Here is a 24,182-nt window from a genome sequence, read left to right as displayed (position 1 = left end):
GTTCTTTCTTTTTTGAATAAAAAGAGGAAGGTACATGAAGCACGACGGCTCCGTGTCGTTCTCCCAGGCGACTTGGAGGAACAATGTTTGGTGTCTTGCTAGACTATCCATTGATGTGTTTGGGTCTCGACGCATACATAGTGCTGGCTCAGGTGTGTTTCTGTGACAGAATCACACGGGGGCTACGTGCACCTTGGTTGCTTGTTAAAACAGCGTTTTTATAGGGCAACTGGGATGGAGTTTTGTCTCTTCCGAGCGCCAGTTTACTAGGTTGTCTCTATGAATTCTCGTTCATATCTGGGGGATGTTAACGGAATAGATCTGAACATAGGTAGAGGGGTCTCACGCCCTTGGGGTGGGCCACTGAGCACGGTCTAAATGTGGACCGTCTGGGTGGCGCCCTCTTTTCATGTTTTAGATCGACGCGCATACCTACCCCCTCTCCTGGAGTGGGCATGTCGGCGTGGTTAGGACACGGGACTGGTCTGGTCACGCTGGTCCAGGTCAGTTAACCCGTTGTCCGCCGGGGATGCAGATCTGCTATTCTGGTACCCTGAGGGACTTGTGCTTTTTTCGGGGGGAAAAATGCCAGGTCGGTCCGGGTGTCACAGGGTTAGGCGCTATGGAGACCCTTGTTGGGTACATATTGTACTCTGCACTATCGTAATGGCTTACGGCCATGCCAACCGGTACACGCCCGATCTCGTCCGATCTCGGCCGCTACGCAGGTTCGGTCCTGGTTAGTACTTGGTTGGGAGACCGCCTGGGAATACCAAGTGCGGTGTGCTTAGGGCTGGTTCTCCATTCTTTTCGCTCCTCTCTCATGCGTGGCGAAGAGGGGGCTGTTGGGGTGGTCTTGGACCTCCTCTGGTAACCCTGTGCTTCCCGTGCCGCCGGGCCCAGTCCGAAGTAATGTTTCGTCGACCCGTAGGCCTGGAATAACCCTTTTTTGAAAACTGAAACACTTGTACTGCGGTATAGCCAGTTATGCCCGCAGGTGTGTTTTGGAGTTTTTTCTTGAGGGGTTATAGGAACAACCACCGCATAGGGTAACGACAGGGTGGTTGATTCCCTGGTGTGTTGGAGCAGTGTCAACTCCCGGGTTACCCGGTTGAGTGTGCCCCTGCACGTTCATGACGTCTGCCAATCATGTCAGCCTTCTCTGCCTCAACCCCTCTGGGTGGTTTTTTTTTAATGGAGGCTTGGTCATTCAACAACGCCAGCATGAATGAATGAATGAATGAATGAATGAATGAATGAATGAATGAATGAATGAATAGGCATACGCCCCTTCCGCCGGGGGGCTGTTCTCAGCTGACTCCTTTGGCGCCTGTCTCGTCCGCAGTGCTCCAGGCTCAGGTTACAGCCTGTTGCCTGGTTTCCCCGGTGCGCTGCCTGCTTCCGTTGGTTAGCCTTTTTTGTGTGCTTACGGCCATGCTGACTGCCTGTTCTGCAGGGTCAGTGTGCCAGGCGGTGTGCTATTGGGGGGAAAGGGCCCGCTCTTGGAGGGGCCTTATCCGAACACGCTGGCGATGTGGGGGGCGGTGTCACTAAGTGACCGCCTGGTGGGGTCTTGATGCCTGGCATCATTGACCTCTCCGGGCCCCCGTTTTCCAGGGGATCCAGTCCCTTCAGTGGGTCTGGGTCTTCCTTCGCGCTCCGCTGCTACGGCCTTGACCCCGTGATTCTGGGGGCAGTAACGAGGTTGTTCCTTCCGTTCGTTCCCGGGTGGCATGCGGGTTGTGCGTGTGTGTAGTCGTGGGGTCAGGCCACGGTCTGCTCACCCTGTGCGTTGAGTTGCTTGAGTGCCTCTTTGCACGGTCTGATCCGTCGCCCTCCCGTGATCCTCCAATAGGGGGGGTGCCCTCCATTAGGGGGGGTCGGGGGGGCTCGGTCCTCCCTGATCTGATGGTTGTGGGGGGCCTCAGCGGGGTACATTTGTCGGCCGATGGCTCTCACTCGGCCTCCCTTGTGCAGTAGTGACGCCGAGCGAGATCCATTACGAAACAGAACGATAGGTTATAACTATAACTAAGTTCTGTGAGTAATGGTGACGCTCGGCGTCAGACGCCGCTGCGGCCCTTGATCTCACCTTGTGGTGAAAGCTTGGGAAGGAGGCGAGTATGTGGCCCCACCCCTGCTTATGTAGGTAAGCTGATAGGGGTGTGGCCAGACGAATGTTGGGATGTAAAGGTACATTGTGGAATTTTTTATTCAGTGCGCGTGCACGAGCGAGGTATAGTGCAGTAGTGACGCCGAGCGTCACCATTACTCACAGAACTTGGTTATAGTTATAACCTATCGTTTTCTGTTGTTTAATTTTTTCCCTCTCCTAAAATACCTGCGTAAGCAGTCTAGTGGTTGTCCATATTACGGATAACTTTAAGAGTCCCTGTTATCTGCTCATGACCCACACACACACATACACACAGCCCTCACACAACCGCACAATGATAAAAGTTGACAAGGAGATTTTGTGGCAGGCCAGCCTGCTTCAGCTTCCTTATAGGCGTTGGCGTTGCTGAGCTTTTCCGATCACTGAGGCGGTGTTGGTGCTCCAGGACAGGGTCTCACTCACACTGAGACCCAGGAACTTGAACTCAGTGACCCTCTCCACTACCTCGTTGTTGATGAGCAGAGGGGAGTGGTCAGGCCTTGATCTTCTAAAATCCACTATGATCTCTCTTGTTTTCTTTATGTTGAGCACCAGGTTGTTGCTGTCACACCAGGCTGTAAGGTCTTCCACCTCCCTCCTGTAGGCAGACTCATTGTTGTTTGTTATGAGAACCACAACTGTGGTATCGTCTGCAAACTTGATGATGTAATTGGAGGGGTAGGAGGGGGAACAGTCATGTGTGAGCAGGGTGTACAGTAATGGGCTGAGTACGCAACCCTGCGGGGCGCCGGTGCTGAGAGACAGGGTGGACGAGGTGTAGTTGCCCAGCCTGACGGCTTGTGTGTGGTTTGTGAGGAAGTCCAGCACCCAGTTACACAGTATATTACACAGACCCAGGGTTTGGAGTTTACTGATGAGTTTACGGGGGAGTATAGTGTTGAAGGCAGAGCTATACTATAGCTATAGTGAACATGGAATTTGGGTAAAACTCATTTGTAATATCGAAGGCCTTGCAAATTAGGGTAAAACCTCAATTAATTTGTCTGTTTGATCATTTACCCACCCTCAAAGCCCTGTTGTCTCATTGAAATCTCAGTGGTTAATATTTAAGCTATTTCTGTTACTCATCTAGAATCAAAGATGTTGGATATTAGTATATTCATATACTGTAGAGACACAGACAACCAAAAAATAAGACTCAAGTAATTTTTGCTTTATTATGTTTATGAAGACAAAAAGATTATCATTTATTGCCAGGAGAGTGGGAAAGTGGGATGTAATAGTTACATTCACAAATTTCACATCCTTATTTTGGTTGTCAGAGGATCTCGGTCCTCTTGCTTATTTCAAGTCAGTTGAGTTGAGACCTGGTAGCAAAGGGTGAACGCACACTAAGGATTTGACCCCAACTAAGTTATTCAACACAAATCTGGGTGAAAATCCAACAATGTAATATTTCTCAGAGGTATTCTCACAACAATTCAAAAAACATATGGCTGGGATACTTTTCTTTTTTGCTTAATTCATTAAATATACAATACATCTTGAAGTGTTCTCCACCAACCCTTACCCCAACTATGTCTTCAAAACATCAACAATGATAAAAGGCAAGAATATTTTCCAACAATCTGCTCAAATCTTCAACAAAAATAATGACAAGAACATTTTAATATTTAAAAACTAAACTCAAACATGTAGAACAGTATAGGTCCATTTAATGAACTGGTTCAGTAGAGATTGTGAGGTGAACTATAAAATGCTCAAGCACCCGTCAAATACATCACAGCCTACACATACACGTAAAAGGCAAACAAGGCAATACTGATGACGTGAAAAGAAAAAAAAATCACATGATTAGGATGTGACACAAACCAAAGACAAACTAACAAAAACCTTTCCACATCCTCTCACTCCATCAACCACACACACTCACTCACTCATTCTTTATTCATTCTCTCTAAAGTTGAATAGGCAACTCTCACTCAGTCACATTCCTGGTTACCAGTTAATGACATCTCTCACATGACCCCATAGCTTGGTGATCCACAGGTTCACCCCCAAATCTGTCAGGTACTGAAGCTCAGGCGTCAACATCGTACGGCACAATGTGTGGTGTGTCTTGTCCACGTCCTTCTTCATGTTGTATCCCATTATAGACTTCTCTCCAATTGGCTGCCAGGGCTGCATGGCTGTCTCCTGAATGCTGCCAGCCTCTACAGCATGACCCCCCTCAATGCAGATGGCCGCCATCTCTGCATTCCTCCTTCTGAGTTCTACCACATCCTCCGCCATGCGCTTTCGTCCGTACGCCTCCACTTTCTTCCAGAAGGTGACATTGAAGTGTTGGTACAGCTTCCAGTCTATTGCGTTCCACTCGAGGGCCTTCGCCCTGAACCCAGGGCTCAGTTTAGACACAGTGGAGCCCTTGCGGGCGTTGAGTTTAAAGAAGAGCAGGTCATCCATCTCCCAACAGAGGGCGTCCTTCAGCAGGATGAGCGACTCCTCGAAGTGTTCCACCAACATCACCAGCTGGAAGCGCTCAGTGATGGACCGAATGCCCTCCTCTACCCGTGGGTCACCCGGCTCCAGAGTGTTGTCCTGTCCAAAGTCAAAGAACAGCAGATTCTTGAGGTAGAAAGAGTTGAATCCCTCCTTGTCGAAGTAGTAACGGGGATCACGCAGAAACTCTGCCAGCTTGTCTTCCCCAGGTATCTTCCAGGTCAGGGGAACCAGACGTCCGAAGTAGTGGAAGGACGACTCAAAGAGCTCTGCGGGGTCGCGCAGAATGGTGATGTAGGACGTGTCTGCGGGGAGCACCTTGGCCACCTCGGGTGCATTGAAGCGCATGTGATTACAGATGATGTTGAAGCACATGCCGGGTCTGTAGTCTTTCACCTGGGTTCTCTGGAAAGGGGACGGGTAAAAGAAGTCATTTCTACTGTCGGGGAAGGCAAATTTGAGCCTGTGCTTTTCCCCGAATCGGAAGAGGATGTTGATGAGTGTGCTGCTGGCTGTTTTGTGGGTCTTCATGAACATGATGTCCACTTTAGGGCTGCAGAGGCCGGTGCGGCCGGCGGGTTGCTGGGTGCCATTTGTTGTTGGTAGGGTGTGGGGTTGGGCTGGACGGTGAGCACAGGAGTAAGGAACCGGAACTCTAAACAATGAGAGCATAGTGAAATCATAAATGTTATACAGTGAAAATCATAATTTACAACATACAGTGGGTCACCTACATTTCTTTAATAAACACATTTAGAGAAACAGTATATAACGTTCTATTGTGCCTACATCAAATGATCAGGAACACATTTGCAAACGTGACCTCTGTTGTGGTGATCACAGATAACCAACGGTGTCATGTTTCCACAAGTTAAACTTGTGAATATAACCTTGGGATGACATAACTTTGGGACAGTCTTGGGTCAAATAGTATTTGCAAATAATTGTGAATTTGATTTAATCAGTAGTAGGGGAGAGTGGGGTAATTTGTGCCAAGGGGCAAGTAGTGTCACCCCTGTTATCTAGAAAACCATAGAAGAAGTTGGTCATGTGAAAACATATTTTTGAAGAGGCATCCATTTCACTCAACCTGCAAAGAAGGGAGACACATTTAAGCACATCTAAGTTCAAAAAACATTGTTTTGCCCTCCAAAGTAAAATTTGTATGATCAAGGTTTTTTAATTGCTGTGTTTGAACAATTATAGACAACTTTGAAAACAGTTCACACATGTTTTAGTGCTTTAGTAAGCTACACAATGAGTCTATACAGTTAGCATCCGGCTTCAACATGGACGGTCGCATTTTACGTAGCTCCCGTAACCAACGCAACAGAGCAACAACAACAAAAAAGTACTTTGCGCATTTTCTACTTTCCCTCCTGTGGATTATGGATTTGTACCTGAATTCACAACTCAAGCAGCAACTCCAGACAGAAGTGGAGGGTAGCGAAAACGTAAATCAACAGTCCCATTGCGACTTCTACTTGGTAACGCGCACGGAGAGGAAACATCCAGCCTTCGGAGCCACGGCGATCCACGCAGTACTTACTGCAAATCCGGAACGAAAGAAATTACCCCCGGCAGGCAAGTGTAATAAGAGATCAATGTTTTTATTATATCTGCTCATGTCGGGTGACATACATCAGAACCCTGGTCCCGTAATGACTCGGAACCAGAGACTACAGCAAGAAGCGATGGAGGTTCCCATCGCGACCAACAGCATCAACAACGCAACCTGTGGCTACATCCACAGCGCGGGCGGCGAAGCTCCCCCAATGACGCCACAGCAGACGAGCACACGTGAGGCAGTGACGAGAGGAGGTGAACCGAGGGTCGAAACCATGACGACCATCTCGACGCGGGATGTAAACATCTCGACGCCCGATAGCCGGCTAGCTAGCAGAGCTAACAACGAAAACAACCAGGAACGAGTCCTTTGTTGTTCCAGCACGGCGCGGGACCCGACCCCCCCCTCCCCCCTTCTTTGTTGTTCCAGCACGGCGCGGGACCCGACCCCCCCCTCCCCCCTTCCCACCCACAACAACACAGAGGAACAGATCACAAACGGACAATACTTCGAACCTGCCAACATCAATGAAATAACCAACGCCAATGGACTGAACATTTTTCACATTAACATTAACAGCTTAAAAAACAAATTGGATGAAATCAAACAAATATTCATAAATGGTAAGGCAAACATACTGTGCTTCTCAGAAACTAAGCTCGACGATTCTGTAAAAGATCCAGAGATAGAGATTGAGAACTACTCAATAATCAGGAATGATAGGAACAAACATGGAGGTGGTGTCTGTATGTACATACACAAGGACACCAAATTCATCAACAGAAATGACCTGAATCATAAATCAATTGAAACTGTATGGGTGGAAATCCTATTCGAAAGGGCGAAATCCCTACTGGTTGGCACAGTCTACAGGCCGCCAGATCATAGTGGCTTTTATGATACACTGGATGGGTGTTTAGCTGGAGTTGAGGATGTAGACAAAATTCTTATTGGAGACTGGAACACGGATATGCAACGAAAAGATGCACCCGTCTTCAAGGCCTTCAGTAGGTTTTGTGATCTGCATGGCCTCAGCCAGCTAATCACCCAACCCACACGTGTATGTGAATCAACTCAGACTACCATTGACCTCATTCTGACCTCCGACAAGTCCAAGATCTCAAATAAAGGGGTTATAGCATGTGGGTTAAGTGATCATTATATGATATTCTGTACCCGAAAAAAACTAAAACAAAAGGCTGGCTGCCACAAAACAGTCACATCTAGAGACCTCAAAACCTACTCTAGCGAGGCCTTCAACCTTGAACTGGAGAGTCTGGACTGGTCAGATGAACTCAATGGTACACTGGTTGACGAAACATGGCTAGGTTTCAAAACCAAATTCTCAGCAATACTAAACGACATGGCCCCCCTAAGAACCACCAGGGTAAAAAATCGCGCTGAGCCGTGGATGCACTCCGAAATACTGGCCGCTATGAAAACCAGAGACAAAAAATGCTCTGAGTTTCGTAAAAGTCAGTCAAAGCTTACTAAAAGCACGAGCAGTGAACTCCAAGCCCACGTGACTGAACTCAAACTAGAAAGAAACAGACTAAGAAACGACGTAAACTCCATGATCAAAACTGCAAAAAAGAATTTCATCAATGACAAAACTGAGGAAAACAAAAACAAACCACGTGAACTTTGGAAATTACTCAATAATCAACTAGGATGCAGTAAAAAACTTAAAACCAGATTCTCAAACATAAACATAAAAACGGACAACACGCTCATCACAGACAAGCTGGATGTAGCCAATTACTTAAACATTTTCTTCACAAACATAGCCACAACACTGGTAAACAAACTACCCTCCCACTCAGGGCTTTATGGGGTAGAACACATAGTAGCTTACTACAAAAACCTAGGGGTCCGCAAGGACGACTTCAAGCTGGAAATGGTAACAACAGATGAGGTACTCAATAAACTGAGCGCCCTCCAACCTAACAAGGCCACTGGCCATGACAACATCCCCTCCAAATTCCTCAGAGACTCAGCAGCCGCCATCACACCAATCATCACACACATAATAAACCTCTCCATAAAACAGGGACACGTCCCCAAGGACTTCAAAATTGCGAGGGTGACCCCTCTGCACAAAAAGGGCAGCAAATTAGACCCAGGCAACTACCGCCCTGTTTCTATTCTCACCTCCATCTCGAAAGTCATGGAAAAAATAGTCTACGAACAGGTCGAAAAGTACCTAGCGGAAAAAAATCTAATCTACGAATTCCAATCTGGCTTCAGAACATCCCACTCCACTGACACATGCCTTCTCTATTTGAATGACCACATCAAACAAGAGGTGGACGCAGGCAAATACTGCGGCATGGTCATGCTGGACCTACAAAAGGCCTTTGACACGGTCAATCACTCCATTCTGATTGACAAGCTAAAAGCAATTGGTTTTGATAGTCTATCAGTGAGCTAGATGCAATCCTACCTTGAGGGGAGGGAACAGATGGTGGAGGTAAACGGTACTCTATCCCCCCCCCTCACAGTGAGCTGTGGTGTTCCACAAGGAAGCATACTAGGACCGCTACTGTTCCTAATTTATGCAAATGACATGTCGTCAGCTTGTGACTGCAACTTGTTCCTGTTTGCGGACGACTCAGCCCTGCTGGTCTCTGACAAGAACAAGTTACAGGTTGAAAAAACCCTCAGCTCGGAACTAGGCAGAATCTGCATATGGCTCGCTGATAACAAACTATCATTACACATGGGCAAAACAGAGTCCATTCTCTTCGGTTCAAATAACAAACTCAGCAAGACCGACGGCTTCTCAGTTACAGTGGGTGACAATATTGTCACAAGGAAAGATGAAATTACCTACCTGGGTTCCATCCTAGAGGCTAATCTCTCCTGTGACAAAATGGCATCCAATGTAATAAAAAAAGTCAACCAACGAACTCGATTCTTGTACCGGATCTCCTCTCTGGTAAACAAGAACACCCTGAAGACTCTGGCAGGAGCACTCATTCAGGGGTACTACGACTATGCTTGCACCTCATGGTACCAAAGCACCTCAAAGGCGCTAAAAACAAAATTACAAACATCTCAAAACAAACTGGCCAGACTACTGCTTGACCTTATTCCTAGAACCCACCTCACCCCTGCCCACTTTGACAACCTAGGATGGCTTAGAGTAGACGACAGAGTACAACAACTTGCAATGGGCCTGGTCTACAAGATACACTACACGACCAAGGTACCCATGTACATGTCAAAATACTTCCCAAAGGTCAGTGAATACCACGATCACAACACCAGAGGGAGCTCCACAAATCATGTTAAACCCAGATTCGGCTCAAACAAGGGACTAAACACGTTTCGCAATTATGCCACATCAATGTGGAACGCCCTACCCAAAGCTGTAAAGGAATGTGGATCACTACCCACTTTCAAAACCTCTCTCAAGGGACACCTACGGGAGACTGCAATTCAACACTGGCCCCTGTAAATATCCTAACCCAACCCCCTCCAATGTACAGTCATTTACCTAGTATGGTTTTGTCAATAGTTCAATGTACAATTGTGTTTGTTTGTACAGTGTCTCCTCCCCCCCCCCCTCAATGTACAGTGTTACTTGTTTATACAGTGTGCCCCCCGCCCCCCCCCCCCCCCCCAACCACCTCCAATGTAAATTACCCAGTATGGTTGTCAATATCCCAATGTACCCAACCCCCCCCACCCAACCTCCTCCAATGTACAGTTTCTACGTCAAATGTATATACTCCCTTTTCTTGACTCCTTCTGTATCACAAAAAGTACTGTATTTGCAAATCTGGTATGTCATAAATGTATAGATGTAGCAGTACTGACTATCTGTATGTCATGTATGTCATATATGTCTATATGAATTGAAAATGGGGGACCCTGATGGAAACAAGACAAACGTCTTTCTCAGGTCTGCATCCCCTTAACAATTGTATGTATTGAGCCGTACTGTATTGTACCCATTCTGCAATCTGTTAAATAAAGTTTTCATTCATTCATTCATTCAGCTCAAAACAGCTGGGGGATGCATTTTTTTCAAAATGGTAGGCTTGGGGTGATTTGTGCCAAAGGGCCTGGGTTAAGTTGTGCCAGATGTTCTGTTTGTTAAGTTGCCCCAACTTATAATTATTAACTATATTACTTTATTGTATTTTATTGTTATTGTACATTGTATTCTTACATTTGATCACTAACACTATGTGATATTCTTAATTTTAGACCAAAATCCATCATGCCACTCAGATACAAACGGAAGATAGACAGGGTTTCAACTCCTCTTGAGTAGTTGGAAAGAGCAGTGAAAGAGGTGCAACAGGGGAAGACTATACGTCAGGTTGGAAAGGAGATGAAGATCTGCAGGATGCTTTTACCGCTTTTGAGATTAAAATGATCTGTTTTACTTAAAATTATCAATGGCACAATTTACCCCAGTGTATTCTCTCTAATGTCACAACTTGTGCCACAAAACCACTTTTTTTTCTTTCTTTTTTTGATCCACTTTTTTCTCCTTATTTTCATTTCATTTTTGTCCCGTCCCAATTTCGCTGTTTCCAATTCTCCCCTCCCCTGTCTTGAACGTTGCTTGCATATGCCCCCCACTGGTCGGTTGTAGGGAGGATAGAAGCCTTGCATCACGTGTCCCCTCCGGTACACAAGGAGGCAGCCTGCACATCTTTTCACCTGCCAGCACGGACTCTCATTGGCGAGGTGTAACGTGTGGGAGGCTCACTACCACCGCCATTTCCTGTCTCTGCTGGCGTCCCCAAACCGACCTGTAGGAGTCGCTGTCCACAACGTCCAGATTACCACCCATCGACTTCCACCCGCTGACTCTGCCAATTGAGCCAGTATGATGGCCGGCCCAAGCCGGAGGCAACGCCAACAGCCGGATTCGAACCCGGTGTCTCCTGCGTTGGTGACGAGCGCAATGTCCGCTGCGCCACCCAGCCACCTAAAAAACACCTTTTTTTCCTAAAGCTATATTTCTGAAACTGTTTATTTAGGATCCAAAGTGATTGTCCCCAGGGATGCACAACATCCTAAACTATATGTACATATTTTAGTTGGGGGTGTCGTAAATAAATTCATACTAAATTAATCTCACATGTTGGAAATGGTCCCTGAAAATTGTAATACACAAGTGGTCTTTGTGTGGTGTCTACCAGATTCAGTCACAGGGGTGCTGGGAACCACGACACAGGGGGCCTGGGGGCTCTGCATTGTTCTCTGGTTTGCAATAGATGGAAAGGAGATAACAGCTAGCTGCTATTTACCCCGACAGGCCATGGTTACACAGACTGTTTTAGTTTTAGTTTTGTTGCTGTTTTGAATACGTTTGCTGTCCCTGTTAAATAGAAATGCCGTTTTGGCAGGAAAACGCGTTGCCCTACTGACAACGCTAAATTGTGTTTCCGTTTTGGAAAAACGTCAAAACTCGCAGACAACGTGTCGTGTAATCTGCGCGGAGCCGTTGTTGCTCAACGCCCATGCGCAGTAGATACCGACATCTGCGTGCCCTCACCAACGTCCGGTGACAACAGAGCTGTCCCAAATAGCTGCAGCTACCATGTGTTGTTAAGTTATTGTTATAAGGACCCCAGTCCAAGCTACAACAGTCTGCATTCCCTTAACAATTGTTTGTATTGAGCCGTATTGTATTGTACCCATTCTGCAATATGTTAAATAAAGTTTACATCCATTCATTCTGCTAGCATTAACGATTGCATGAGCAGCTGGCTAACGTGAGCTAACATTAGCTACCTACGGTAGCTACCTAGCTACCAGACCCTGTTAGCTCAGAGCCCCTCTTTCAACATAACAAGCATTAAACAAAATGGCCCAGTCATCTATTCACTTTTGTTTAATACATGAGGCGTTGTCTCTAATGTTATCTAGCTACCCAGCCACCTAAAAAACACCTTTTTTTCCTAAAGCTATATTTCTGAAACTGTTTATTTAGGATCCAAAGTGATTGTCCCCAGGGATGCACAACATCCTAAACTATATGTACATATTTTAGTTGGGGGTGTCGTAAATAAATTCATACTAAATTAATCTCACATGTTGGAAATGGTCCCTGAAAATTGTAATACACAAGTGGTCTTTGTGTGGTGTCTACCAGATTCAGTCACAGGGGTGCTGGGAACCACGACACAGGGGGCCTGGGGGCTCTGCATTGTTCTCTGGTTTGCAATAGATGGAAAGGAGATAACAGCTAGCTGCTATTTACCCCGACAGTCTAAGGCCATGGTTACACAGACTGTTTTAGTTTTAGTTTTGTTGCTGTTTTGAATACGTTTGCTGTCCCTGTTAAATAGAAATGCCGTTTTGGCAGGAAAACGCGTTGCCCTACTGACAACGCTAAATTGTGTTTCCGTTTTGGAAAAACGTCAAAACTCGCAGACAACGTGTCGTGTAATCTGCGCGGAGCCGTTGTTGCTCAACGCCCATGCGCAGTAGATACCGACATCTGCGTGCCCTCACCAACGTCCGGTGACAACAGAGCTGTCCCAAATAGCTGCAGCTACCATGTGTTGTTAAGTTATTGTTATAAGGACCCCAGTCCAAGCTACAACAGTCTGCATTCCCTTAACAATTGTTTGTATTGAGCCGTATTGTATTGTACCCATTCTGCAATATGTTAAATAAAGTTTACATCCATTCATTCTGCTAGCATTAACGATTGCATGAGCAGCTGGCTAACGTGAGCTAACATTAGCTACCTACGGTAGCTACCTAGCTACCAGACCCTGTTAGCTCAGAGCCCCTCTTTCAACATAACAAGCATTAAACAAAATGGCCCAGTCATCTATTCACTTTTGTTTAATACATGAGGCGTTGTCTCTAATGTTATCTAGCTACTGATAGCTCCCGATATCATCAGTTTGGTGCTGGCTGGCTAACTAACGTGAGCTAACGTTAGCTGCTAGCCACAATGCTATACTGTTATACTGGCATATTCCATTCACGTTAGCATGTAAGCTAACAAAATTGGCGCAGATGAGACTAAACTCCGCTTTTGGTGTTCAATTGTGTTGATGTTAGTTTTGTTTCATCAACAAATGAGAGGCAGAACACACAGTGAATGTATCCGTTTTGTTTATTGCACGTTCTTTGCTGAAAAATAAGTGCTACAGTGGCTAAATAGCTCAAGGAGGCATTTAAAGATGGCGGCTTTTAAAGATTGTGTATTTCTTTGCATGAAGTGTATTGGCACATTCAAGTTCTGATTGGTTGAAAATTGCCTTCATGTTCGCCACATACTGCCACCTACTGCTTTTTTTTGCTTTGATATATTATAGTGAAATATTTTGCACTGTTGTCGCATTTATCTTGTTGAAATCCTCCCACAGGTTATTTTTTTTAAGTCGAGTATATCAAGGAGGCTTTTCTCTGTAGCTCAGATGTTTTGTTTGAAGGCAAATCAAACAAAGACAATCAAATCAAGGATAAAAGATATCCCCATGTCAGCTTGAAGTGTCAAACGACACATCAACGAAATGTCAGAAAATATCAGAGAACAGCAAACAGCTGGATTAAAAGATGCTCCGGTGTGCAGCTTAAAGTGACCAATACAGCCCCCAGATAACGGAGCTCAGTAAAGCAAAACTGTTTGTCTGCATTGCACCCCCGCCCCAACTCAGATTTAGGGTTGATACAACCATCATAATAATATTGTTAATAATAACAATAATGATGTAATAATGTAAAAATTATCATAAAAAATACCTGATTATGAGAAATGTTTTTTACGATGCATGGAATATTGTTGAGGCACACTAGTTACAACTATATTTCAAACAGGCACTTCATGTCAAAAAGGTTGCTGACCCCTGGTCTAAAGGGTTAAAACTGAATCAAACATATTCTATCAAAATGTGTGAAAAGGGAATAGTAGCCCCTTTAAGTTACCAAAATGGCCGCCGACAAGTATCATTGGATGAGCTGGTGACATCGGTGAGAGGTGTGTCCAGCTAGGGTTTAAATCCCTCTGTAGGAGGGAGGACACAGACAGAACAGACGGAACGAGACGAGGAGGAGACCAGACACACCAGCCGTCATTGATGAAGCTTTTTCTATCCCGTTTCGAGCATATTCTGACTGATTAGACATCTGTTAATTCGACAATTTGTGAAACCACCAGCTACTTGTTCATTTATAGGAATCCGACGGAGTACCGTGTCATAGTGGACTTCAGTAGGATCCATATAGTCTAGTGTGCGTTTTGCCGGGAGAATACAATAAAAACCCTCCTGGTATTGTAAACACTAAGGTCGCTTTCACACCAGAGCTGTTTGGTCCGGACTATCGGACCAGAATTCGATAGTCCGCTTTTTTGGGTTTGTGTGAATGCGCAGTCGAACTCTAGTGCGGACAAAACACGCAAACTCTGGTCCGCCAAAAAACATAGGTCTCGGTTCGCTTCATCGGACCAAACGCGGACCAAATATAGGAAGTCACCTGATCATCTTGGGTAGAAGGAAGAAAAAAAACACTGCAGCTTATTATTATTATTATTATTATTATTATTACCACGGCGCGCGGCATTCACTGCAAAACAAGCACACTGTAAACATGTCTCCTGATAAACTGTGCATCTTGGGTAGAAGGAAGAAAAAAACACAGCGGCTTATTATTATTATTACCGCGGCGCGCGGCATTCACTGCAAAACAAGCACACTGTAAACATGTCTCCTGATAAACTGTGCATCTTGGGTAGAAGGAAGAAAAAAACACTGCAGCTTATTATTATTATTATTATTACCGCGGCACGCAGCATTCACTGCAAAACAAGCACACTGTAAACATGTCTCGTGGACAGACTTGGGCGAATGTCTGGGGTGGGAATCACCAGTTTCATCACGATACAATATCGATTCTTTGGACAACGATACGATATTTGCCGATATCACAAAGTCTGCCACGATACGATTCGATTCAGGTGCCTGCGATCGATATGAGGCGATATTATGTGCCCATTTAACACAATCAGTCACATTTAGATCAACTAAAAAAAGGCTACGGAAATATCAATTGATGTTTTTATTTTTGAGCTCTTCCAGACATTTAAATGAAAAACAATCTATTGTTTTTAATACAAATAGACCTCCTGTTCACTTTTTATATATTGAGCTTTAAACTTTAAGTAAAATGTTTTGGAACTCACAACACGCAAGCTAAAACCCCTTCCTCTCCCAAACTTCCTACAATTGTTTTATGTTGCATGATGATCATGAATACATATATTATGTATTCATGTTTAAATATCAACATTATCTGTCCATCCTCAGTAACACACACACACAGGGGTGTAGCTCCAGATTCTGGGCCCCATGAAAGAATGTATTCGTAGGCCCCCATGCGAGCGCGCGTAAGCGCGTGAGCGAAAAAAATGTTGGCCAATTTTTTATTGATGAAAACGCATAATATGGTTTTTACCTATACATTCGGATCAGCAGTTCAGCACCTGCACTGTTGGTGGGTGAGCCTAGTAAAGGATGTCGCATTGCGTTCATCTTCAATGAATGGACCAATGCAATAGTCTACCAAAGCCCCCCCTCTCTCTCTATATATCTCACACACACACACACACACACACACACAAACATAGTATCAATGAGAGCATCAATAATACACCTGAGTGATGTCTAGTAAAAAAAAAATTTGGGTCCCCCCCCCAGTGCTGGGCCCTTGGAATCATCCTAAGCTACCCCCCCCCCAGCTACGCCCCTGCGACACACACACACACACAAAGAATGCCCCTCAACCCAGTCCCCCACAGAAAGGTAGACTGCCCGCGTGTTGCTTTTTAACAGCGGAGGAGTGCAAGAATGTGACAATGTGACCATGAGACCGCGGCAGCGCGAGAGAGCGGCAGTGCGGAAATAGGCTGTCTATTGCCATTCTCTAAGACAAACGCTAACCTTAACCAGCTCCTTAACAGCGCCTAAACTTAACCTTTCTAACCTTAACCAACTCCGAAACAATGCCTAACTTTAACCTTAACCTTAACCATGCCTAACCTTAACCTTAACCATAGAAAGAATATTGCCATTCTCTAAGACAAACTCTAACCTTAACCAGCTCCTTAACAGCGCCTAAACTTAACCTTTCTAACCTTAACCAACTCCGAAACAATGCCTAACCTTAACCTTAACCATGCCTAACCTTAACCGGCGAAAGAATACACGTACAAAAATAAAAAATAAAAAAAATTGATGGGATTCAAACTTGAAACCAACGGACCGCAGGACCGCCGCGCTGAACTAAGCTTCGAATGAAAATCATGGCGGTTTACTGCTAAATAATGCCGCAAGCTCTGCCGCTCCGCTCCGCTCTGCGGTTGCCGCGCCTGCCGCGGGGCGTGTCGCAGCCAATCAGGGAAAACGCGGAAGCATTCGGCGCACTCCTTCGCTGTTAATAAGCAATAGGCAGACTGCCCAGTGCCCCCACCCCTGCTCTTTCCCAAGTCCCCTCTCCTCTCTCCTCTCATGGTTAGCTGCTTAGCTTAGTTAGCTCACGCTAACGCAACGTTAATTTCACAACACGCAAGCTAAAACCCCTTCCTCTCCCAAACTTCCTACAATTGTTTTATGTTGCATGATGATCATGAATACATATATTATGTATTCATGTTTAAATATCAACATTATCTGTCCATCCTCAGTAACACACACACACAGGGGTGTAGCTCCAGATTCTGGGCCCCATGAAAGAATGTATTCGTAGGCCCCCATGCGAGCGCGCGTAAGCGCGTGAGCGAAAAAAATGTTGGCCAATTTTTTATTGATGAAAACGCATAATATGGTTTTTACCTATACATTCGGATCAGCAGTTCAGCACCTGCACTGTTGGTGGGTGAGCCTAGTAAAGGATGTCGCATTGCGTTCATCTTCAATGAATGGACCAATGCAATAGTCTACCAAAGCCCCCCCTCTCTCTCTATATATCTCACACACACACACACACACACACACACAAACATAGTATCAATGAGAGCATCAATAATACACCTGAGTGATGTCTAGTAAAAAAAAAATTTGGGTCCCCCCCCCAGTGCTGGGCCCTTGGAATCATCCTAAGCTACCCCCCCCCCAGCTACGCCCCTGCGACACACACACACACACAAAGAATGCCCCTCAACCCAGTCCCCCACAGAAAGGTAGACTGCCCGCGTGTTGCTTTTTAACAGCGGAGGAGTGCAAGAATGTGACAATGTGACCATGAGACCGCGGCAGCGCGAGAGAGCGGCAGTGCGGAAATAGGCTGTCTATTGCCATTCTCTAAGACAAACGCTAACCTTAACCAGCTCCTTAACAGCGCCTAAACTTAACCTTTCTAACCTTAACCAACTCCGAAACAATGCCTAACTTTAACCTTAACCTTAACCATGCCTAACCTTAACCTTAACCATAGAAAGAATATTGCCATTCTCTAAGACAAACTCTAACCTTAACCAGCTCCTTAACAGCGCCTAAACTTAACCTTTCTAACCTTAACCAACTCCGAAACAATGCCTAACCTTAACCTTAACCATGCCTAACCTTAACCGGCGAAAGAATACACGTACAAAAATAAAAAATAAAAAAAATTGATGGGATTCAAACTTGAAACCAACGGACCGCAGGACCGCCGCGCTGAACTAAGCTTCGAATGAAAATCATGGCGGTTTACTGCTAAATAATGCCGCAAGCTCTGCCGCTCCGCTCCGCTCTGCGGTTGCCGCGCCTGCCGCGGGGCGTGTCGCAGCCAATCAGGGAAAACGCGGAAGCATTCGGCGCACTCCTTCGCTGTTAATAAGCAATAGGCAGACTGCCCAGTGCCCCCACCCCTGCTCTTTCCCAAGTCCCCTCTCCTCTCTCCTCTCATGGTTAGCTGCTTAGCTTAGTTAGCTCACGCTAACGCAACGTTAATTTCGGTATTTAACGCGAAGTGGGCATAAAGGAATGGCGAGGATGGAAAGCATGTTAGATGCATTTAACCCCTTCTGGGGAAAAAAACAACAGGCACTTATTTCGGGCAAAATAGGCGGACTCTGAAGCAATACTATCTAACGTCTACACACGGAGCTGCGCTGAGCTAATGTTGTTGTTCCGGCCGGGCGGATATGCTCACTAGGGGATTTTCAAAATAAGAGTATCGCAATATGAATCGATCTTTTTACGTTGCATCGATCCTATTTGATTATTGATAATAGATCGATATATCGATCTGGATCGATGTATCGTCCCACCCCTAAGTGAAAGCCCTGATCGACATATGGGCAGAAGACCAAATAAAACAGCTGCTTGTGGGCACTCACAAAAATAACGAGGTGTACAAGTTGTTTAGCGAGAGGTTGGCGGTAATGGGTTATAATTGAACGATGGATCAATGCCACGTCTCTTCTACTATCACACTTCTTGCGGCTGTTTGTGTTTTCGCAGATTTCACTTCCTGAAGGGGAGGGATTTCCACTCTCCATTGTGTCCAATAGACGAGCGCCCTTTTCGACCACGTGACATTGTTCAGAAAGTTTGGTGCGCTTGACAAATTGCAATGTGAATGCAGACGAACCAAATGACGAATGCAACAATGTTGCAACTTCACCACCAGAACCGCACAGAGTCCACCAAAACTATATGTGAAAGCGCCCTAAGAGCAAGTTGTCGGCTGTTCATTCATTCTCCGCGCATCACATCTGCATCAGGAGACCAGAAGCCTAGACTCACAACAACGCAGAGTAGCCAAGAACAGGTCCGAGACCTCTACTATAAGACAGGCCTTTCTCCTCCTGGAGACGACAGGGGCATTACTGTAATCCCCTTGCTTTAAAGGCACTTTAAGTAAAAATTGGCACTACTTACCCCACTCTCCCCTACCAGATGGGTGGGGTTTACTGCACCAGGACAAGTTAGTTTAAAGGTGCTGTAAGTGGTATTTATTTATTTGTATTTGTATTTTTTAAGTGTTAAATAGCTATACATTCTGACAGCCATCACGGATAGTGTTTGGTCAGTAAACAGAAAATAGATTGTCTGGTATCCCTTCCCACTTTATACAATCCGGAAAGAGAACCCTATATACTGTGTATATATATATACAAATTAGCTTACTGCACTGGTAAATTATTTTACATGTTTCAATGACACATTTGGTTAAAACAAATATGTATTTCTTGTTTTTGTCATACCATTTTTGCAGTGTGGAGTTCTCTCTCCTGATTGGATAAAGTGCTCGGTGCGCTGAGCATAGGCGGTGAGCTTGAGCCATAAGGTCGTGTCCAAAGTCTTTCAGTGTGTGCGGAGCCAGAAAATGTATTTCCTGTTTACTCCAGAGTGGAGGGACTGGGAGACCCATGTTACTGACCAGACACTTTATATCAGTGATGGCTGTTTACTGCAGAGCAGCGGGACTGGGAGACCAACATTTTACTGACCAGATCAGTGATGGATGTCGGAGTGTAGAGATATTATTTTAACATGTAGACTGTTACGGTTGGGGGTGATGATGAAGGTGAGAACACAATTTGCAGACAAGGGAGAAGGAACGGAGGCAGAGACGTGGGGTGATGCTTAAAGAAGGGTGTTTACTAACTAATCCAAAACATAATACAAACGAAAGGCACCACTACTAACAAAACAACGAAGGAAAACAAGGAAACGACAGGGGTAGACAGGCATGAACTCACTAGACATCAACAGGGAAGGCAGGCACGACACGGGAAAAACGAGGAGACAATGACGCCACAATGATCCCAACAAACCACAAGCAATAAATACAGACACTAATTAACACTGATTACTAAAGGAAAACACCTGGGGGAAGAAGGCACTAAAACTAATACAATAATCAACAACACCGGAACAAGGACTGAACTAATACAACACACAGGAGAAGAATACCAAACACAAAGAACAACCTAAACAGATAACACTTGTTGTAATAAATAACCTAATTGTAACAACAGTATATTTCTAATGCAATCAGCGAGCATCTTCACCGACTGCATTAATACAAAAAGAGTCCAGAAAAGAGAGTATATACATTTGACGTAAGAACTGTACATTGGAGGAGGTTGGGTGCGGTTGGGTGGGGGGGGGGGGGGGGGGGTTGGGTAGGAGGGGGGGGGGGGGGCATTGGGTAGGAGGGGTTGGGGGGGAACACTGTACAACTGTACAAGCAAAACTGTACATTGGAATATTGACAAAACCATACTAGGTAATTTACTGTACATTGGAGGGGGTTGGGTTAGGACAGTTACAGGGGCCAGTTTCGAATTGCAGTCTTCCATAGGTGTTCTTTGAGAGTGATTTTGAAAGTGGGTAGTGATTCACATTCCTTTACAGCTTTAGGTAGGGCGTTCCACATTGATGTGGCATAATTGCGAAACGTGTTTAGTCCCTTGTTTGAGCCGAATCTGGGTTTAACATGATTTGTGGAGCTCCCTCTGGTGTTGTGATCGTGGTATTCACTGACCTTTGGGAAGTATTTTGACATGTACATGGGTACCTTGGTCGTGTAGTGTATTTTGTAGACCAGGCCCATTGCAAGTTGCTGTACTCTGTCGTCTACTCTAAGCCATCCTAGGTTGTCAAAGTGGGCAGGGGTGAGGTGGGTTCTAGGAATAAGGTCAAGCAGTAGTCTGGCCAGTTTGTTTTGAGATGTTTGTAATTTTGTTTTTAGCGCCTTTGAGGTGCTTTGGTACCATGAGGTGCAAGCATAGTCGTAGTACCCTTGAATGAGTGCTCCTGCCAGAGTCTTCAGGGTATTCTTGTTTACCAGAGAGGAGATCCGGTACAAGAATCGCGTTCGTTGGTTGACTTTTTTTATTACATTGGATGCCATTTTGTCACAGGAAAGATTAGCCTCTAGGATGGAACCCAGGTAGGTAATTTCATCTTTCCTTGTGACAATATTGTCACCCACTGTAACTGAGAAGCCGTCGGTCTTGCTGAGTTTGTTATTTGAACCGAAGAGAATGGACTCTGTTTTGCCCATGTGTAATGTCAATGTGGGGTTGCCTCTCCCAACCTTGTGCAGGTCTGGGAGTGTAACAGTAGACCACTTATTTTAATACCAATCACAGCACTTTTAGGTAAGACAGAAAAGTATAGTAAGTTATTCAATTTTAAATACTTTCCTGTGATTGTGTAAACCTTCTGGCACTCATTGTATTGTAGTACAAGCCTGTGGCAACCCCACCCATATTAAAACAAATTTAAATAATTATTCAAATGTATTGTATATTTTATAATTATAGTATTCGACCAGGGTATGTTTTCCTCTACATTTTAAAAAGCAAGACATGTACCATCATTATTGTGAGGTTCGCCTTTCCCTTGACCTTTAATTCCCTGTCTCCTCACCTCACTAGCCCCCACCCTCGCGTTCATTTACTCTCATTTGCTCTTCAGCAGCCACACCCTTGGACTACCTGTCATTATGTGTTTGATTGGTCTGGTGCCGAACACACACTTCTAGTTCGAGTATCAATTACCATCACGCACCTGATGTGTATTCTAATTAGTGCCCCTGTGGGCTTTAAGTACCTCGCTCTTCCCCTCAGTCCGGGTCGGGTCGTTCCGTATCATATCTCTATCACCAAACTCCTTCGGGAGGTTCTCTGTCTGTAGGCTCCTACGGGAGTTTCTGTCTGTATGCTGTTTTATCTCCGGCGTGAGACGAGGTGCAAGCTTTGGCCACCTGTCGCCGTTTGCCTGGAGGGAGACATTGTACTGCGCTCTCTAAACCTCTACGGGAGGTATTCCAATGTTCCACTCCAGACCTCCGCGCCAGATGCGCTCAAGCCTTCGCCACCTGTCGCCGTTTGCCTGGAGGGAGACATTGTACTGCGCTCTCTAATCCTCTACGGGAGGTATTCCAATGTTCCACTCCAGACCTCCGCGCAGCAGATGCGCTCTCCGTACCGGCGCGTACTCCAAGCAGACGCGCATACAGACCTCCGAGCCAGACGCGCTCTTCACTCCAGACGCGCATCCAGACGCGCATCCAGACCTCCGAGCCAGACGCGCTCTTCACTCCAGACGCGCATCCAGACGCACATCCAGACCTCCGAGCCAGACGCGCTCTTCACTCCAGACGCGCATCCAGACGCGCATCCAGACCTCCGAGCCAGACGCGCTCTTCACTCCAGACGCGCATCCAGACGCGCATCCAGACCTCCGAGCCAGACGCGCTCTTCACTCCAGACGCGCATCCAGACGCGCATCCAGACCTCCGAGCCAGACGCGCTCTTCACTCCAGACGCGCATCCAGACGCGCATCCAGACCTCCGAGCCAGACGCGCTCTTCACTCCAGACGCGCATCCAGACGCGCATCCAGACCTCCGAGCCAGATGCGCTCTTTACTCCAAGCAGACGCGCACCACTCAGACCTCCGCGCCAGATGCGCTCTCCGTACCGGCGCGTACTCCAAGCAGACGCGCACCACTCTGACCTCCGCGCCAGATGCGCTCTCCGTACCGGCGCGTACTCCAAGCAGACGCGCACCACTCAGACCTCCGCGCCAGATGCGCTCTCCTCCAGACGTCTAGCCTGCGCCTTCCTACTCCTCCCTGTAAGCAGCTCCAGCCCTCGCCCTGTTCCAAGGCCTTACCCTGTTTTCTCTATCCCTGTCCCCAGCCCGCCTCCGCGGGCCTCTGTCCCTGTTTCCCCTCTCTAGTCCTCCTAGTCCTCCCTGTCCAGTTCTCTAGTCCTCCTAGTCCTCCCTGTCCAGTCCTTCTAGTCCTCCTAGTCCTCCCTGTCCCCAGCCCGCCTCCGCGGGCCTCTGTCCCTGTTTCCCCTCTCTAGTCCTCCTAGTCCTCCCTGTCCAGTTCTCTAGTCCTCCTAGTCCTCCCTGTCCAGTCCTTCTAGTCCTCCTAGTCCTCCCTGTCCCCAGCCCGCCTCCGCGGGCCTCTGTCCCTGTTTCCCCTCTCTAGTCCTCCTAGTCCTCCCTGTCCAGTCCTCTAGTCCTCCTAGTCCTCCCTGTCCAGTTCTTCTAGTCCTCCTAGTCCTCCCTGTCCCCAGCCCGCCTCCGCGGGCCTCTGTCCCTGTTTCCCCTCTCTAGTCCTCCTAGTCCTCCCTGTCCAGTCCTCCTAGTCATCCTAGTCCTCCCTGTCCAGTCCTCCTAGTCCTCCTAGTCCTCCCTGTCCAGTCCTCCTAGTCCTCCCTGTTCCTGCCTGTTCCCCTGCCCTGGCCCAGTCCGTTAGCCTTCCCTAGCCTTCCCCTTAGCCAGCTCGCCTCTTAAAGGCACTGGTCCTTTTCCCTTCTTGTTTCCCAGTGATTTGTGTTCTCCCTTAAAGGGACAGTGCCGTTTTCTGTTGTTTTCAATAAATGCCTAGTTCTTGGCTTACTCTCATACCTGTCTTGTGTTGTGCGATTGGGGTCGGTTACAAACCATAACAATTATAGTTTTTCTCAAATATATAATATAGAAATATGTATAAAATATTATATAAGCTATATTTACTACACACAATATTGTATAATTATGTCATGCATTTTTTTAAATGTAATACTCCACAGTAAGCATGCAGAGTGAGTATAAGGTCTTACTCAGGCACATTGAAGTGGACCTGTGGAGCAGAGAGGCAGTAGAGCAGGATCATACCGCTGGTTAGGAGGGTACCAAGGACCAGGCCTTTGCACATGGACCTCCATTGCCTCCCTTGCTTGCCAACCATGGTCCAGAGGAATGAAGGATTATCTGGAGGGGGGCACATAACAAAATAAAATATAGTTTATTATCAAGTCGAGAATAAACAAAGGTTTGAAATGAAATGAAAAGTGACGTTTTGTGATTTATGGAACTGCTCCATGGGAGACTATGACTTTGTGGGCAGTGGGCACTGAGATCTCCGGTGATGTGTGTAGATTTCCTTGTCCAGAACTGTTAAGAAGACTATGAAATGAAGCATGTTTGGGTGTAAAAGTTCCAACGAATATGCTGTGTGAGTCCACCAAGTATCATTATACACAGTCGACGAAGCAGCTCTGCAAAGTGACTCCGGTGATGATGTTGGA

The 24,182-nt window shown here is 46.2% G+C and overlaps 1 protein-coding gene across 1 annotated transcript in view; it reads right to left on the bottom strand.

Annotated features, from left to right (window-relative positions):
• Window positions 1–4,114: 4,114 nt before the first annotated feature.
• The window catches only part of gal3st1a (galactose-3-O-sulfotransferase 1a), a gene marked incomplete at its 3' end in the record, with an annotated part of 47,629 nt that continues 27,561 nt past the window's right edge, over window positions 4,115–24,182 (bottom strand). The window contains exons 2-3 of the mRNA XM_084322687.1: window positions 23,715–23,865; window positions 4,115–5,270 (exon numbers count right to left, since the gene is read on the bottom strand). Coding sequence (XP_084178813.1) covers window positions 4,115–5,270; window positions 23,715–23,842 — 1,284 coding nt within the window. The 5' untranslated portion in view covers window positions 23,843–23,865. The remainder of the gene's footprint in view (window positions 5,271–23,714; window positions 23,866–24,182) is intronic.

This window comes from Notolepis coatsorum (genome assembly GCF_963971535.1).
Source record: "Notolepis coatsorum genome assembly, chromosome: 10".
Classification (NCBI taxonomy): Eukaryota; Metazoa; Chordata; class Actinopteri; order Aulopiformes; family Paralepididae; genus Notolepis; species Notolepis coatsorum.
The sequence above is the reverse complement of the archived record's forward strand: the minus strand, read 5'-3'. Positions and strand labels throughout refer to the sequence as shown.